The sequence below is a fragment of the Aulonocara sp. 'chitande type north' Nkhata Bay genome, linkage group LG17 (assembly GCF_057382095.1).
Source record: "Aulonocara sp. 'chitande type north' Nkhata Bay isolate Kocher_YH1m ecotype deep benthic linkage group LG17, A_spYH_male_GT1.1, whole genome shotgun sequence".
In the NCBI taxonomy this organism is placed as follows: domain Eukaryota; kingdom Metazoa; phylum Chordata; class Actinopteri; order Cichliformes; family Cichlidae; genus Aulonocara; species Aulonocara sp. 'chitande type north' Nkhata Bay.
Window position 1 is genome coordinate 24,327,988 of NC_141360.1, and position 18,583 is coordinate 24,346,570.

At 39.8% G+C, this 18,583-nt stretch overlaps 2 protein-coding genes across 2 annotated transcripts in view; both read right to left on the minus strand.

Moving 5' to 3' along the window:
- The window catches only part of creb3l2 (cAMP responsive element binding protein 3-like 2), a 35,137-nt gene extending 26,152 nt beyond the window's left edge, over window positions 1–8,985 (minus strand). The window contains exon 1 of the mRNA XM_086269346.1: window positions 8,352–8,985. Within this exon, the coding sequence (XP_086125472.1) occupies window positions 8,352–8,450 (99 nt within the window). The 5' untranslated portion in view covers window positions 8,451–8,985. The remainder of the gene's footprint in view (window positions 1–8,351) is intronic.
- A 1,242-nt stretch (window positions 8,986–10,227) lies between these two features.
- ssbp1 (single-stranded DNA binding protein 1) lies at window positions 10,228–17,776 on the minus strand. The gene is made up of 7 exons (XM_086269504.1): window positions 17,685–17,776; window positions 15,776–15,851; window positions 15,522–15,579; window positions 15,161–15,301; window positions 13,367–13,454; window positions 12,504–12,592; window positions 10,228–12,201 (listed from the first exon to the last, which is right to left on the minus strand). The coding sequence occupies exons 2-7, from the start codon at window positions 15,797–15,799 to the stop codon at window positions 12,158–12,160; spliced, it is 444 nt and encodes a 147-aa protein (XP_086125630.1). The 5' UTR covers window positions 15,800–15,851; window positions 17,685–17,776; the 3' UTR covers window positions 10,228–12,157.
- Window positions 17,777–18,583: the final 807 nt, after the last annotated feature.

Sequence of the window (18,583 nt, forward strand, 5' to 3'; positions counted from 1 at the left end):
ACGTCATTTCAGATTAATGCTGACAGCACTAGTGGGAACACAACGAATATGACTGCACATTTACATCATCCTAGTGCAAAGACAAGTGGAAGCAGACAAAAACAACAAGCACGCATGCTACAAACTTTACCCGAGTCATTTAGACAGCCGTTAGCACATGATTCTCCTTATGGGGACCTGATATGTTTAATATGCTGCTGAGAATATAGCCCAGAAGAAGCGGATAGTATAGCTTTTATTTTGGAAAGAGACATTTCTCTGTAATAAACTCTCTTTTCCAAAGATGAGTGATTTCTCGATCAGATAGATTTATTTTTTTTATTACTTTGTTGTTTCAGCAACATTAAATTTAAAAACTGTACTTTTGAGTTAAAATATATATTTATAATTTTAATAAATGACAAATTAAAAAAGCATGAACATTTTTTTGTATCGAAAAAATATCGAACCGTGAATTTTGTGTATCGTTGCACTCCTAGTGGTCACCTTTAGCTGGTACGGAAGATGCCGACTTGTCTGCAAACACTTGCTGACTACTACTACTGAACGCAAAAAAAGTGCAACGCAGACCAGAAATGTTGAATGTCCTCCACACAACAGAAAATAAGTGTTTATTTTGTCTTTGTATCCCAATAAATACACGAACTCATGATTATGAGAGACTCTCCTGTTTTTACAGCAGGTCCACAGTAACAAGGCCAGTTTACTTAGTAAGTTAAGACTGAGTTTAGATTTGGATTTAAACCTGAAGAGCTGCACTGACTGGCTTAACTGACTTACCACAAAAGCATTTCTTTATAATTGCATTGCTGAAATTGCGCATACTTTATTACAGAGATCTCAGGCTGCTTGTCATCAGTTGTATAAATATGATAGGTTTGTAGGCTGAGTCATGAACTAACGTGGGTTTGACACTCCTGGTCTGTATACTTTTGGTGCGATTGGTCCGCTTGACTTGTGGTGCTCAAACAACCAATAAAAAAGGTCCTTTTCATGAATTTTGACCTGGTTGCTTAGAAAATACTTCCTTAATGAAACTGCTTACATCCAGGTCTGTGGCTTCTCTTTTTCTCTCCCTCTACTGTCCCCCAAAGCAGGTCTTTATAGTATCCCTCTTCAGCAGGTCAGCTGAAGAGGGATACCATAAATATTTGCATCCTATCAGACAGTCCTGAGCCTTAGATGTATTTCAGTAGCAGGAGAACAGATCCAAAAAGAAACTGAGGCTATGTGGCGTTAACAGGGTCATGACCATTGAGAAGGCAACCATCTCCAAAACTGGGACACTTACAGTAAAACTACACAGCTGGATAAGCAGCAGCGTGGGCCAGAAAAATCTAAAGAGTTGATTTTTCAGATGAACTCACTAAAGTAAAATGTTCTTTATTCAGACAGTTTCTTCTAATCACTGAGTGAAATCTGACTTATCATGTTATTGTGGAGATTCAGGAAGTGCGACAGACTCAAAACAAAGTCGAGGGAAGCAATAAAACACACATTCAGCCTTCCAAATACACATTTACAGAAATCCAATTCAAACACATCCATTTCATCCCCGTTTACCTGCTAGTATTAGTCCTACTTGTCTCAACCTGTGTCTCAGTGGTACTCGAAGTCATTGGCCAGTTCAGGTATTCAGAGTCAAAGTCAGACTCAGACTAAGAGTAAACACAGAATTTGGCCCCTTCAATCTGCTATTTTATTTAATTGTCGGGATTTACCTGACTCTAAGGAAGCGTGTGGGTTTACCAAATTACCAGCATAGCAGACAAGTTTAGGCAGTAACCAGAATTCAGGACCAGACGGTAAAAACTGAACCTGAAATGATGAATTGTTTTAATCATTTTAAGTAGCAGTGAAAATGTTGCTCCAGTTTCAGCTTCTCTGATGTGACGATGTGCTGTTTTCCTTTTCCTTAAATGACAGTAAACTGAATATGTTCAGGTTTTTAAAACTAGGGTCATCTCTGGTTCCTTTGATAAGAAATTAATTGATTATTAAAAACCTGTGCAGATGAACTATTAACAAAAGGATATTACAAACTTTCTGCGCTGTCAAGCATCTACAGTTTAAATTTATTGCACTCGTTTGCATATTTATCTAAACTTACGACTTCCATTCATAACCCGGAACCGGATTGTCAAACACGCTTCAGTTTGTAAATAAATCAGACTGCGTCACAGGATCTTTGCGTCATCATTTTGTTCCTGTGCGAAAGTCACAGTCGCCTCTGCGAACAACCTGAAGATCCGGCACCACGCCTGCGCTAATAACAGCTTCTTTGAGCTTTGTTCTCACACTCAGGTATGCTCCTTCAGCACAGACTTGAGTTACAGGTGAACAAATCTAAAGAGGCGTGCCTGGTTGTGACATGCAACGTGAACAATTCGAGCTGAAATCTGAATCCTTGTATTGTAAAATTATGCTTCAGTGATTCTAAGAATAAAATACTGCTGTGAATGTGTGTGTGTGTGTGTGTGCGCACTTTTGTTTGTGCATTTGTGTGTGTCCCTATGCCCTGAATGAGCATCTCTCTCCGCGCTCTGACACTCATGTTACAGCACACACTCGGACCATTCAGAGAGAGACGGAGCGAGGCCACCGGCGAGCAGGATGCCCTGCCCCGACGGAGAACAGGCTCTGCAGTGTGAGCACACGGGTCAAGCTGTTCCCCCTCTGCTGGAATAAAACACCTCTGTCCCAAAAGTGTGCCGAGCCGCCACCAGCCCATCACATGTGTTCATAAAAGTGCTGGGTTACAGCTGGAGTTACGCTCATGGATAGCGCCCAGAGATTATCTGTAGGTATGTTGAGTGTTATGTAAGGAAAGCTGTAGCGCGTATGTGGAGCAAACGCACACTTTCCCCCTGCATGTCAGTCTCTTGTGCTCACTGCAAGGGCAGCGAGTTCAGCATGTGCTCGGCTTCCTGCCAGACTCTGAAATGGAATTTAAATCAGAGGTTTCTTCCTGACTCCTTTTCCTGAAGCCTCTGACAAACATATGATCTTACCGTCACTTTCTGTCTCTTCTCCACTTGCTGCAGGTCTTAGCTACAGGTGTATGTGTGAAGAGTGATTTGTTTTCCCTTCTTTGTTTAAGAGGGTCTAACGTGTTTTTCCTTATTTCCTGTCATATTTGTACTGTTGATTTGGCTTCAAACCACTCTAAACGCCTTCTTTTGTCCACTCTTGACTCTAGCATGATATCAGTGAGAGTGCATATCCCTAATATGACCTCGGCAGTCGATCAGAAGAAAACTGGCTTAAATGGATGTGTGACAGTGGCGGCACTAAGATAAATGCTTATTCGTGAACATGAATCAAGCAAAAATACTCATGTACACAAAATACAGAACTGAAAATAAAAGAACAGACCCCATCACTCCTGCACACAAGCAGCACTCACAGGCAAACACACACAAAGTGAGTCTTTGGATCCATTTTTCTGTTTCTGTTTGCTGTCTTGGGTTTTTTTTGCGTGTGTTTGCAGTGGTTTTCTATCTCTTGGTGGTTGTTCCATCTGACTACTGTGGTCAGTGTGCATTTCTTTCTGCTTTCCTCCCATGAGTTTCTGATTCTGTGAACATGCTGATGCTCTACAAATACTTTGCATTATTTTGTAGCTGCTTTCACATCAAACTCTAGACAATGTCCCTAAACTCACAAGACTGTTACCTGCTCTTTTTACACATCAGCTTAATCAGATGTTTCAGGATCTTTGTATTAGAGAGCTGGCAGGTCAAAGGGCATTTAACGTCTGACCCGATTGATTCTGACATGCGTCTAGACAACTTCAAGGCAGGACCGCGTGCGTGCGTGAAAATGGCCACCGTGGTTGTTTTGGGAGTGACCTTTGAATAAAAACGAAAACCATCACGTGGGACGCACACTCTAGTCCAGGCCACCCTGATCCTTGGGCCTGGGCCCAGCAGTCCCAGTGTGTGATTCATTCACGTCTCCACATACAAAAACATCTGGTATTTCACAAGAAAAAGGATCAGAGATAAGATAAAAGTGAGACAGAAAACAAGTCTAACACAAGTAATGATCCCACAACACTCAAGAGTCATTAAATGACCATTAAGGAGGTTAGAGCAGGACAGATTAGCATCACTAACGTCTCTTTCAGGTGTAAATCTACTGAATATTCTGTGAAATACTCTGTGAAATGACTCCAAACTATATGTTTTAGCTAGATCTAACTCAAGCACGCAAACACTTCCAACTTCTTTTATCATAAGGTTTTGTTATTCATGTGTTGCTTTGAGTCTCTTTCAACAACAAATAAATACGTAAATGAAAACCCACAATTTCCCTTAATACCACGGAGACAGACAAAGACACAAGTTCAGACAGAATTTAGCAACTAACCAGAAACATTTGGTAGTGACCAAGAATTGAGCTAAAAAAGGACAATTATTGGACTATTTGAAAGGTGAAGCAAAACTAGATCTCTTTTCCACACCTGGCAGTAAAAGGCGTGGATTGTCATGACGAAAAAATGGTACCACAGGTACAAAAGTCACCCGTCTCTTCAAAAACTCAATTTTTAAAGAGTAAAAATATGAATACACAAGATTTTAAAATGTTTCAATAACTAAATAATTTACACTGGTTTTTTCAGAAAACTGCACAAGACTTGAACAACTTCTTGAAACAGACAGACAGACAAGCCTAAAATATGTATTGTTACTCTACTACAGTGTCACTAAAGGAATTTCACGGGTGAGTGGAAATAAAAGGCTAAAAAGAAACAGGAAAAACAAAAGTAGCGCCTCCACCTTTAAACCAAGCAGGTGTTATCTTTCAAAAACCTGAGAAACCTGAACACGATAAAAGCTTTCAAACAGCGACGGGATGACATGGGAGGAAACGATACGTGCTACCGACGGAGAAGCTTTACACCGTCGAGAGGAATTCTAGCGAATGGCAAAAAACCTCCCTCCCCAGGGGTGGAGGAGGGAGAAAGTGCGAGAGAGACCCGACCCACGACCTGAACGGAGGAACAAAGACTCCAGTCTGCTTCTCAAGCTGCCGGAGATTCAAACACTGCAGGCTTGTTGGTTTCTGCAATCATGCATCCCCCACTGCCACACACACACATGCTATTCATGCCTTACTAAATATAGTGTCCAGTGACCTAACAGGAGCACCTTGCCTCTTAACACAACCTGGGCTGTGTGTGTATGTTGGTGAAGTTTCACCGCAAAGAAACTAAAGTGAAAAGTGTGTTTAGTGTTAAAGATTAACCGATTTGTAAGGCTAATTCTGCTAAAAGTCACAAAATATAAAAAATTTGTTCTTTTAATTTTTATTCTAGATTTTAGAAACAGGTTTAAGGAGATTTGGAGGGAGCACATTTCGCTGATTTGTCGTCTGAATGAACATCAAAAAAGTTTCAGACTTTTGCTCAGCTGTCTTCAGTCTGAGAAGTTCAACCAACTTTAGCCACAAAGTGGGAGATTACAAAGTTTCCGCCAATCAGCAGGCGATGGTGCAAAAAAAGGGGGCTGCACGAGTATATCACCATGCAGTGGCTGGTTTATGTACTTGTTGTTGTAGCAAAACAAAGTAGAATTAGCCACACCTTATAATCTGTGAATTCAGGTGTGTTCAGTCCCATCGGAACAGGTACGACATCAAAATTATGCAACACGTCAGTTTGGGAGGTTCCTCGATATTCCACGATCAACTCCAGGTGTTTTTATTACAAAGGTTTCAGGAATACCAGCAACTCCAGCACGAAGCGTCAGACCACGTAAAGTCACAGAGTGCGGTCGTCACCAACGCTCTGCTGACTCAGTAACTGCAGGGCTCCAAACCTCCTCTGACGTTAACATCAGCACAGAAGCTGAAGGCTGGGAGCTTCACGGCCCCCATGGCTGAGCAGCTCCTGGAGGTGTAATGTGGAGGTGTCCCAGTACTTCTATATATAGTATATATAGTTTAGGTAAGCGCAATGTGACCTATGGCCAGCAGGGGGCAATGCCATAGGTTGGAAAAAAGAAAAAGATTTCTTTAACAGCTAGCTAGGTGATGTCATGTTAGCAAAATACTTATTTTACACCACCTGTCGAAGGCACTCTGAAATGAGCTGTGTAGAAGAAGTATGAACCTTATTAACAAACTTTTAAAGCACTTTATAATCAGATCTAACTGATTATGTACATGAAGTTTGAATAAATTTCCATGCGGCTGCAGAAATAACTGCCCAGACATGTTGCCAAGATGGCTGTCAAGTGGCAGGTCTTGCCTCTGGAACAAATTGCCTGCATTTTCCAGTGATCTGCAGTATATAAATCAGTAGATATAACGTATGCAAAATAGAAATACATCAGAAATGCTTACATGCAAATGGAATGGAACCAATATTTCCATTAAGTTGGTAATGATATGCATCTTTCTCTAAAGATTTAGCTCATACTCAAAGCCGCTAACGGCGGGAAAAAGCTGCAAGCGCATCGTGAAGTCGTGGTGGTGAATGATTCAGCAAAACAATGGCTGTTTTTACACATCCAGTGGTGGGTTGTTACCAACGCTGACTTTCACTCAACTTTTGCTCCATTTTTGGCCTCCCCCTGACCAACTGCTTCTTTTGGTAAATGTTTTTGATCGGAAGGCTCACAGAAATGCAAACGGCTGCATAATTTACTGCATTTTCCTGTATTTTCATTTTTCAAAGATCACAGCTACAGCTCTCGGGTCTGCAGGTACATGAGAGGAACTGTAGCCTCGGGTCGTGTTTAAAGGCCCTTCATTCACAGCATGAATGCTCTCTGAAGCTTTAACACAAGTCTTTACCTGTCTGCGGGAGGCTGTCTGTGTTTGTGTGAGCCTGCTTTACTCACTCAAATCTCATCACACAGCCACAACATAGAGCAGGAACACCACTTCTTTCACTTTTGGGGGGGAGGGGGCGGGCAAGGCAGCATGATGCAAATGATTAAATTACAGATTTGTAATGTGGCTTAAAGCTGGGGGGGAAAGGGCTCAGAGAAGTTAATATTAAGTCAATGCAATGTCCTTAGAAAGGATGGAAACAAAAGTCAGGCTCATTAGGCGCCTGTGGTGTCTGATTCCCGTCCTGTAAGTGAGCTGGATTTCTCCCTGCAAATGCCGACGCTCCCCCTTCCTTCTCCACACACACAAATATGCAGATTTGACACACAAACACCTCTCAGTCTCGCTTTCTCCATCTCACTCGCTCGCCTCTTGGCCCACAGTGTTCCCCGAGAAGTCACACAGCTGGGAGACACCCTTCAAGTTACATAACTGCAGGCCTCATCTTACTGAGGCCAGACGCAGCACTCATGTTTCTCTCTTTTTTCTACTTTAGTCTGCTGCGCTTTTCTCTGCACTGCAACGCCATTGTTTGTGACTAACACCTTCTGTGGGCACATAAAAGCAGAAGCTTGTGTTTATGCAAATAACGTGGTAGAACTGAAGCCGATATAATGTTGACTGCGCGTGAATAAATTCTTTAAATATCCCCACTTTGCATGGATGTCTTTTATAAATAAGATACCTGACCAATATAATAACAGCAGCTATAACGAGTTCATGGTCCGACTCCAGGTTTTATCATCTACGGGACATGAAGCAGCAGCTCACTTTAACACACTTTATAAATATTTAAAGGATACTGTGAGGTAGAGAGCCAGCTCCAAAGAATCCAGCATTAGTAAAGCACTAAAACTAAAGTTATTACTCATTTAAATCTACTTGTTGCAGGGATGGTGGCTCGATGCTCGGAGTCTCCAGATGCTGAAGGATTCTTGAGAATAGCACTGGTAGCTCCAAAGCCACTGGTGTACGAGTGTGGTTGTCTGAATGAGAAAAGTACTAAAAATATCTGCGTGTGCATCTATACTAAAGAAAGAAATACTACATAAATGAGGACCTGGAAATATATATATATTTTTTAAAAGCAATTGCTTTGATTTGATAAATAATGATTTTCAGGAAAGCAGCTTATAAATAAAACCGCCAGATACCTGTAATGAGGTCCACATTATTCATCTCTGAAGTATGAAAGAGTAGAAGTACACAGCAGTGTAAATATACTTGTGTAGAGTGCTTTAAATGTGTGTCTTAGTGAGTCATCTGAGTAAAACCTTGCAGACTGATTTGTTTGAAAAATGTAAAAATGAGTCAGAGGAGCATCCTGGACCCCAAGGCTCAACATCTGAATGGAGAGCAGGGTACTATACACACACACACACAGACACACACATCCTCCCCCCTCCTCTCTACTAAGTGAGATAAGGGTGATCATCCCCCGCTGAGCAGCTGCAGAGCCTATAACCAGACCCCTGATCGATCACTTACACCCCAGCTAATCGATCACTTACTGTGGTGCTGAGCACACAATCGATTTCTCCGGCCTCGGACAGCTCGCTGAGGTTCCTGTCCCAGTGAAGAAACGGCTCACTGCTGTCCAGGATCTCCATGATTTCCTCCACACAGACTCTCTGTGGCCTTGTTGTTTTTTCCCCTCCTCCTCCAGCAGCAGAAACACAGCGGGGCTCTGTTGCAGTGCAGACAGTCAGGCTGGAAACCTCAAACTCCACCGGAAAGTTCTCCACAACTTTTTGGAGTGAAGGCAAAGAAATAAAAACACAGTCGAAACACGTCCAGTCGGTTCAGATACAGAGAGATAAATGTGGGAGAGGGCTGAAGCAGACGCATTCAAGCTGAGAGCTGTTGTTGTTGTTGTTGTTTATCATCTCTCCTCTCTGGATCAGGGTCCACAGAGTGTTTCCACCAGGCTCCCCTTCCTTTTCTTACCTCCTCCTCTCAGACACAGGAATGTGTGGGAGGAGTCACAGACAGCGAGACGGAGGAAAAAAAACAAAACACAAAACACAAAGCAAACTCAAGTCTTAATCTCAGCCTTTAGTACGACTGATAAAGAGCATCAAACATCACAACATATTAAAAACAGAACATGTAAAAGCTCCGTCATTAACTTTTGCCACTAGTTTGAAAATAGTCAGGTTAACTAAGCGGAGCTTCCGGTCTCTAATTTCAAAATAAAAACCCTAATAGTGATTGCAGAGCTTTTTTTCTGGTTGTTGGCAAAGACAAAATGTCAGTAATTTAACAACAACGACAGCAACAATATTGTTTTAATAATAATGATAATAATGATAATACATGCAAAGATATTAATTGCATACAAAAATATTTGCTTTTGTTAGTTGTGATGTAAAAAAAAATACTACTACTAGTACCATGTTGTAACAATAATAATAATAAATTAATAATAATAATAGTCAAGTTTAGACATTTGTATAATTATTATCTAAAGCTTATTTAGAGTTTCTTTAAAAAAAAAACCAAACAAACCTATTATTATAGCATCAAAGCCTTTACATTTTATAATCAACTTATCCAGCCGCCACCACAACAACAAAAAAGGTTAAGTCTTCAGCTTAGATTTAAAGATTGCATGATTATCTTAGCAATTTTCTTACATTTAAATATAAAACTAACAACGTCAAATGGCTTTCGGGGTTTTGGAAAAACTTTAGTTAAATTCTGTTTCCCAAAAGTTGTTTCTGTTCATCAGGCCGCGGTGTTTTCAGTGGGAGAAACGTTCTCTCCTGAGAACGTTTTGGGGATTTACTTACCTGGATAATTGAGCATGCATCAAGAAATTCTTTGCACACATACATTTCATTGGAACATTTTCAAAGATTATATTTATGTATCTGAAACTACTGCTGCACAATTGTTGCTGTTACAATTGTGAAGGGTGTCTCCTCTAATCCAGTATATTTTTTTAAACATTGTACAAACTATTAACTCTGAATGTTTTTTATGTAGTGTGGTCATTCCAGCATGCAAATATTACACAATGTTTAGATGATTGTAAATTTAAACTTAAATTAATTTATCCCTAGGCTATCTCTTAAAAATGTAACAAAAATAAAATAAAAAATGTTTTAATTACAATATTAGAAATAATTAGAGTAGTGTGATTGTTTTGAAGATTGGTGCTGCTTGAGATCTAATGGTTAAGTATGACGCATATTTTTTTCTAACTTCTTGCATGAAAATGAATATTATAGTGTTTTTCTTATTAAAAGAAAAAATATCAATTGTATATTTCTAGTCCGTGAGTTATGAAGGAAAATGAAACTAAGCAAAGTTACAAACTAAAGTCAATCCTGTCTTTCAAAAAACCTTTTATTTTTTTAAATAACCCGAAGCTACTTCCGGTATCACTGTGGTTGATTGGACTTGAATCCACAGGGTTCTCCCGTAACTCAACCGCCCGCCCACATTCGTCCGCCTGACCAATCACATCCCTTCTGTATTTAAAGCTCCTCAGAGCCTTTCAATGACAACCTGCGCAGCCAATCAGGAACTTCAAAAACTCGTGCGACCAATTACTTTAGGCCAAGAATACCTTCTCGTTTTAATCCCACCCCGGCTGCTACTGAAACAGCCAATCACATTATTCTGGTTAAAACAAAAACACGGGTTTAAAGAGTTCATTTTAAAACAATATTTGAAAAAAATATATACCTTAACTATAAAAATTACATTTTCAGCTTATTTCAAACGTTTTCTCTCATTTTGTTTTGTATATTTACCCAATATAAAGTAAATTTTAAGTGCATTTAATAAATATTTTAAACAAATGTTGTTTATTGTATCTTTAGGAACATATATGTATTAAAACAAACAAACAAACAAACGTCTAGTATGTCCTTTCTGAACAGTTCAGTCACCGTGCAGGAAGGAAATGAAGATAAACAGATAAGTGCAACTGACAAAAGAGTGACAGAGCAGAAAACAAGAGTAAATGTAACTGATAATATTTGTCAAATTCCCCACATAGTAATGTGGTTATAGCTATAGATGACTCATGCAGTTAATAATGAAAACAGCAGAAATTAAAACCAGTCTTAAGGAGTCGAAATTTGCGAGACATGTGAACCTTGACCTCCAGTGAAACTGCTTTTCACTGGAGCAGAGCTGGAAGAAAAATGCTGACAATACTTTAATTTTTTCTTTAAAGGAAGAAAAAAAAAGGTAACATGGGGTCAAATGGGACAAAACTGCTACCACATCAGAGATGTATCTTATTTTGCAGAAGCGTCCACTCCTGAGGCTGATCATGTAGCAAGACAAAAATGTGCAAACTGCACGCAGATTGCAACACTTGAGATGACTTTGCTTCCAACACAGCAGCTTTCTGCTTGAGGAAGAGACAGGAAGCAGTTTAATTAAACTCCGAGAAAAAAAGACCTCCCTTTGAAGCCGTTTAGTTTCAGAGACAGGCACAGAGATTCGATTACCTGCCATAAATCTGATTTTAAGACCATCTGCAACACATCAACATTTCACGCGCATGGAGAAACAAACCTGTTTTGTGGTGATGCATTTTACACATAATCCAGTGACTTTCTGAAAGCTTTACTGCATTTAAGAAGCAGGAGATCACGTTAGGCCATACAAGACGACCTAACCTGTGAGTTAACCTCGGCAGCAGCTACTTGAAATGAAGATTATTGCTGCATCTTTCCTAGAAAACTCAACGATTTCAAGCATAAAGCGTGACGGAGATGCGATGAGGGAAAATAACTTGCAGGCAGAATTTAATTTAAATTTCGAAACAGGTTTGTGGGCGTCCCTGTGAAACTGGCTCACAGGGTAAATTTGTCTTACTCACCATGAAACAACTTCAGCTTATAAAGACAGTATGTCTTTACTGGCACAAGGAAACAAAATCTATAACATTACAAGTCACAGTAAGTGAGAGCAGAGTGAGAGCTGCTCTTAACAGAGCTACAACTTTTCAAAGAGTCCCCAAACTCAGAGTTATGATTCAGGAGAAGCGTTTAGAACACTTGGATGGATTAAACAACATTAAAGTTATCTGTAACGTCTAAGTCATAATCAGTAGGTGTACATTTACTACAGCTGAGCTCTTTCTGCTCCTCCTGAAGCCTCAAAGACTTCATGTGCACCAGCAGGTGGTGCCGCAGCCAAAGATGATCATAGCTTATCCTGTCCGTCCTCCCGGCTTCTTGTGAAAACAGTTCCTTTACTTCACATCCTTGAGTCTTATTTTGGTATAAAGAAGAAAATACAAAAAGAAGTCGCCTTGGTGTTTGGTGGAGACGAAGACGGAGAGGAAGGTCCTTCAGGTTCTGTCTCGCACGTTATCGCTCAGGAAAATGATGTTGTCTGCAGAGAATCAAAAAGAATCAGAGAGGAGAACATCGGGGTGACATGTTGACAGAGTAGATGTGAGTCACTGGATTTAGGCTTCAGCTGGAAATCTACGCTTTAACAAACAAACAAAAAAACCCTGAATCCTGTGCAAAAGTCCCAGCATTTTATGTCTTTCTATTGGCTGCTACTGCATATGAAACACAGAGACACCACCACACAGTAAAAAACAAGTAATAAATGCCGGCAGTGCCGACGCAAAGAGTATCAAAGTCTAAATCAGGCCCGAGTGTGTTTGTGTGGGTGTTTGACCTGACCTGCGATGATGGTGGTGGCCTGACGTCTGACTTGGTTCTTGTCCACGTATTCGCCGTAGTCCAGCTTCCCCTCTACTAGAATCCTCGACCTGAAAATGACAATGGTTCATTCGCACAATGTTCTTTTATTCTGAAACTCCTAATGTGATGAAGAGATTCTGGAGCTTTAAAAGACCATAAAAGCATATTTTTATATCTGAAAACAGAAGTCGTAGGAGTCACTGAGTAACTACTTCTTACTCAAAATACCAAAGACCCCCCCCCCGAGGAGTGTTTTTACTCTGCAATACTAATAAAATGCTGCATGTCTTTATAAGGTAAAGAAGCACTACAAGTGATTTTACATCAGGTTGTGTTTACTTGTCACGCAGGCTGTGAGAACAACCTGTTCCTGCCTGGCAGCTCCAACGTCAGCATCTTTGACTTGATATAGCCCCTCTCCCTCCTCTGCACATGTCCAAACCATCTAAGCCTCGCCTCCATCTCTAACTCTGTCACAAAGGTGGATGCTGATTCTTACAGTAACTACTGCAAGCTCTAAATCTACAATGCCAGACAAGTCACTGGGAGTGGGTATTCTTCATATGGCCATCTCACATAATTCCCACTCACATACCGGTCAAACCTTCTGTTTATGAGGGGCAGCCAATCAGAAGAAAGCCAACTCATGTCTGACAGTGGATAAACACAGATAGGATTACTCTGATTACTCTGTGATTGGCTTGGGTTTGGGAACATTTAGAGAGCTGGTAAAAATAGTCATGCAGCTTTATTCCCCCTTTCCCATCTGCAGCAGAGCAGTAAATCTACACATGTATTCACAGCTAAGTCTTCTGCCTGTACAGGAAACATGCAGGTCCTACCCTTTTTTGACGTACTGGTACGCCACGTCTCTCAGACCAGGTTTGAATATAGACACACGATGCCACGTCGTCTTCTGGCTGATGTCACCTGGAATTAGAAAACAGCAGCAGGCGAATCAGATTAATTGGTATTCAGACTCTCCAAAGAAACAAGAGCGCTTGAAATACCTTTAAAAACCGAGCTAAGCCCAAGAGAACATGAGAAAAACAGTCAATCCTCTTATTTGGAGTGTTATTCATTCTAATATTTAAACACTTTAAAGGCTGCCTGCACAGCTTTTCTATCACAGTGAGCTATGAAACGTGTCTCATCAGTTGTATTTATGATTTCTAATGACGATCATGAATGAACCATAAAGGCTGGAGTGTCTGATGATGACTGAGCCCAGTGCAGAGGCACATGAAGAGCAGCTGTCTAGACTCAAAACCTTGAAATCCAGCAGTAGTAATGAATAACAATCTGTTAACGTTCGCCGACGCCCTCTAGTGGCAAATGCAAGCAGTTGCATCCAACTTTGACTGATAAAACAGTGATGTCACAACAACATGAATATCCCACCTTCAATAGAAGCTCCAGTTAATCGTTTATTTTGTTAAAGTCTATTAGTTTCCTAAATAATTTCTTCCTTCTTGTTACCGAAACATCATCCAGGTAGTTTATTATATCTCCTTTATTTGCACCCTCTCATCAGCTCACTCAGCTTTATCAGTGCATTTTTAACATATATTTATTTCAGCATTTAAACCTTTTCAAAGAACACTTGACCTTTTATTTCACTCTAGCTTCAAAATTTAAGCTAGAATGCAGAGAATGCGTCTGCTACTCAGTGACTAACACAGAAACACCGACACTGAAATGCTCGTGTTTAATTCAGGGACGCAGGCAAAGAAAAATGAGACCTTGAAGTGCAAACAGCCCTCACCCTGCAGAAAATGCATGATATGAAAAACATCTAGCAGCAAAAACAGCAGATAATATCAGTTCACGTTGATCTGCAGATACGGATCAAAATCATGCAGTGCAGTACGTAAATATGACTGAGCAACAGCAAAATGAAACAAAGCTGACCAAATCATCACAAACCCTGTTGAATGTTGGTGCTTTCAATGTGTAAAACCAGACTGAACCAAATCAGAATAAAAAGAGGGGTGTTGGTTACTTTAGTAAATCTGAGCTGAAAGATCAAGCTGAGAAATGTCACATTTCAGAGGAGGACGTTTCAGTTTATTCACAATTAAAATACGATAATATATAAAATTGTTATGTTTGTAAAACGGGACTCCCCTTAAGCTAACCACAGCTTATAAGTACAGACTCAAACAACAAGCAATATGCACCAAATGCATATGTACTAACCTAAATCACTACACTATCCCAAGATTACCCTAAAGATCCTAACATACAAACAGCACTAATCCAACACATCAACATCAAAGATGTCAAAGTCATATTACAATGTGGGACACACACAGCCCACTTTGAGCTTAAGTGAAAATGCCCTTCTCTCTCAAATTTAACTATTTAATCCATGAGATATATCAATATAAGATAAATAGGTCAGTGTCAACAGTATGTTCTAGTTTTTCTACATGATAAATAAATGCTGCTGTAGTAACCGCCCTGGTTCACATTTCCTTAAGATGTGCAGTGGGTCTGATTGGAGTCTTTCTTGGGCCAATTCTGGCCTTAATTCTTTACACATGAGAATAATAGTATGAACATCAGTTGGAGGTGTATTGTAAGTTTTTAGTAGATCTTTTGTTGGGTCTAAAGACTACATTATACACTCCTACCTGGTGAGCTCATTTCTCCCTCTCCAGAGCGCCACATCTCATTGGTCGCTAATGAGAAGATGGTAACCGGGTTTCGGCCCTCCACCTGTCTCATCACCGGGTCTTGGCCGACCCGACCTAACAGCTGCACCCGGTTTATCGCTGAAACAGATACAGACAGCATATTTATTACAGTTAGCCCAGCGTTTATGAAAATCCCCTTTGAATTAATGTGTAATAACTAGACGCAGTCCCGGTCCTCCATGATGAGAAAACACTGCAGCGACCTGATGTTCTGATCTCAACCCATCTGAACATCTGTAAAAAGATTCGAAACCCCTCAAAGCAGAGAGAAGAGAAGCTGGAGAAGAAATTCACTTACATCTCTCCAGGATGAGGCTGGCGTCTGTACTCCTGTACCTCACCGCCTGCCGGATGATCTGAGAAGGAACAGCCAAATAGTTAAAATACTTCAAAATGTTGGCAACAAGATTTTTTTTTTAAATATATATTTACAATTTCTACTTTTTTCCCCATTCCATCTGTTATTAATTACAATACCTACAAATCATAAATCTAATACTGATTTTATCTGGTACGGTTTATATAGTCCAGCGCCGACCATTTCCTCCTCACCTGTGCTGATGCACTTCTAAGCATCTTTCTTCTGACTGAAGACAAACACAGCAGCTGAGACTGATACAGTGCAGATCTGAAAAACACAATAGAAATAATGTGCGGGCTGCAAATATCTTCCTTAAGCTTGAAAGAAAAAAAAGATTATAGTTAACATAAATATGTTATCATTGCACTAAAATATCTCCCAAAGTAGCATTTCCTTCCATCCATCCATCTTCTGCTGCTTATTCATGTCTGGGTCGTGAGGGCAGCGATCTAAGCAGAAGCTCAGACATTCCTCTTCATTTCTTCTAGTGCGACACTGAGGCGTTCCCAAAGCAGCCAACTGGACCACCTGGACTTGTCCGAAACACCTCAGCTGGTTCATCTTGATGTGGAGGAGCAACAGCTCTACTCTGAGCCCACAAACCTTCAGACGAAGCTCATTTCATCCATTTGTACATCTAACTTCCGCTTTCAGTCCTCAGCTGGTGAAGGCAGGAATGCTGACTGACTCGTTCACAAGTGAGAGAAACTATTTTAATCAGCAACAACAAACAGGATGTTTAAATGTGGCTGACTACATGCTATCTGTTTAGTTTTATTTTCATGCATTCTCTTTAACTGTAAAGTGTATTTTGGAACTTCATATGGAGCTGAAGAAGAGTTTCCAATTAAGAAGTGTGTTTAAATCACAACTCCAAGCTTACTCATTGCAGCTGCACATTTAAAACATATTATACACCGAAGTCACGGCAATATGTGAATATGAGAAAAACTACTGTGTTTCTCCAATTTTCTCTGGCTCAATGGACGTGTTTATTGAGACTCTGGAAGTCTACAAGACTGTGAGTCATAACTAAAAAGACTAAAACTAATACTGATACTAAAAAACTAAACATTTTTAAACATTAAAAGCTAAAATGAAGTGAGAAAATCAGCTCTAGTAACCAGAAAAATAAACAGAATTAAAAACAAAAAGCCAAAAGGAAATAAAAATGAGAAATAATTAGAAAACAAAAAACTATAATACCTCTGAAGTGAGCCAGACCAGTGAAACTGTGAAAAATCTGTAAGGTTAGCAACAACTAAAAAAGTCCTGGTAGTTCCAGACTGTCCTGTAATTGTAGAACATAAATGTTTTTGTTACCTCATATTGTCTGTTCATTTATTTTTTTTATTAACACTGTGTACTCGGTATATTACACAAATACAGTTTGTAGCTTTCACTTAATTACTTTAATGTAGTACCACTGGCCATGACATAAGTCTTTAAAAGTAGAAAAACAGCTAAACTTACATACAGTTAATAGTCTAAAATGTTTAGCCGGATTGTGTTTTCCGGGCCGATTTTAGACACCATGCTTTATGTTTTACACCTTTGCTTTGTAGTAACTGCTCAACGTGACCTGGTGCATTTCAAGATAGCTATAGGGTTGCTTTTACAAGGCTCGAAGTCAAAAATGTCAAAAAATAAATAAATAAATAAAAAAGATCTACTCAGAAGCAAACTGCTATTACTTTATTTTGAAGAAACAAATACACAAGTAATTTTTATAACAACCCACATCTCTTCAATGCTAGTTTGTTAATAATGCTAGTTTGTTTCGGTGATTTAGAAAGAGTTTTACTAGTAAGTTCATATTTTATATGCAATAAAGAGAGTTCAGAGTTAAGCTAGCAGAGAAATTAGCCCAGTTTATGTAGCACCGACCACCAGAGTCAGAGCTCCGGGTTCTCAGAGGAGCATCGAGGCTTGAGAGCTCTCCCGCCATAGGATGCAGACTCGAAACAAACCCCCAGTAATCAACGATTTTCTCCCCAAGCGCGGATTTACAGCGGGGAGCACCTGGAGACGAACCCGTGTCACAAAACTGTACAAAAATGAGCTCCTCAGTGGCCACTAAAGAGCCGCTTATAAACTTACCAGGTGCAACACTTCACAAGAATCTTCTGTAACCTCACGCTACTTCCGGTCCGTCTCCAACAAGAGTCCGACGTTCCACGTGTCGTTAAAGCGCTATTCCGCTTTAAGGGCCTTTATTTTTCGGCTGCTCCCTGTAGGGGTTACCACTGCCTCCATCTCACTCGCTCTCCTTTCTGAATCTTCCTCTTTTCCTCTTCATCTTCATCCTTTGTCCCTATTCATGTTGGTCGCTCCCTATAAAAAATGTTATCCAGAAAAGAATTACTAACAATTCAAACACAAATTACCTTTTACAAACATATAGTGACAAATATTCATCTTATTGAGCTCTGGGTTATGGAAGCTTGTTTCCACCTCTGAAAAAATATTAACTTAGAGTTAAACTATGTGTTTATGCCATAGTTCTAAATACAATGATCTATTTTGTGATATTTTAGTCTTTAAGTAGATATACATACTGCTTTTTATTCCTCTTGGTTCTCGAAACCTGTAAGCTGGGGGTAGAGTGAGTCAAAAACAAAACACGGTGAATCTAGCTCCCCTGCAGTGTAGCAGTATATAAACCAGAATTATCCCAGCTGATTTCCATATTTGCATTAATAATAATTCAACATAAATAGGAGATGATCCTGATAAAGGCCAGTCTGCAAATATACCATTCTCAGAATCAGAATCAGAATCAGAATACTTTATTGATCCCTGGGGGAAATTATTTTTTGTTACAGTGCTCCATTTTAAACCAACATTAAGACAAGACAGACAATACGCTAACTAAGAATAGTACAATATATACATATATATACATACATACATACATAAGTCACTTATAAATAAATATTTGGAAAAGAAACATGTGTAGTTGTAGCAGCAAACAGTGTGTTAAGTGGATGCGTTGTACA

Coding starts and splice junctions, on each gene's coding strand:
- ssbp1 (XM_086269504.1), bottom strand. CDS start 15,799: ATGCTTAGAAGTGCATCAGCACAG. Junction 15,580..15,775: donor TTAGAAGTGCATCAGCACAG/GTGAGGAGGAAA, acceptor GTTCCTTCTCAG/ATCATCCGGCAGGCGGTGAG. Junction 13,455..15,160: donor GGGAGAAATGAGCTCACCAG/GTAGGAGTGTAT, acceptor TTCTAATTCCAG/GTGACATCAGCCAGAAGACG.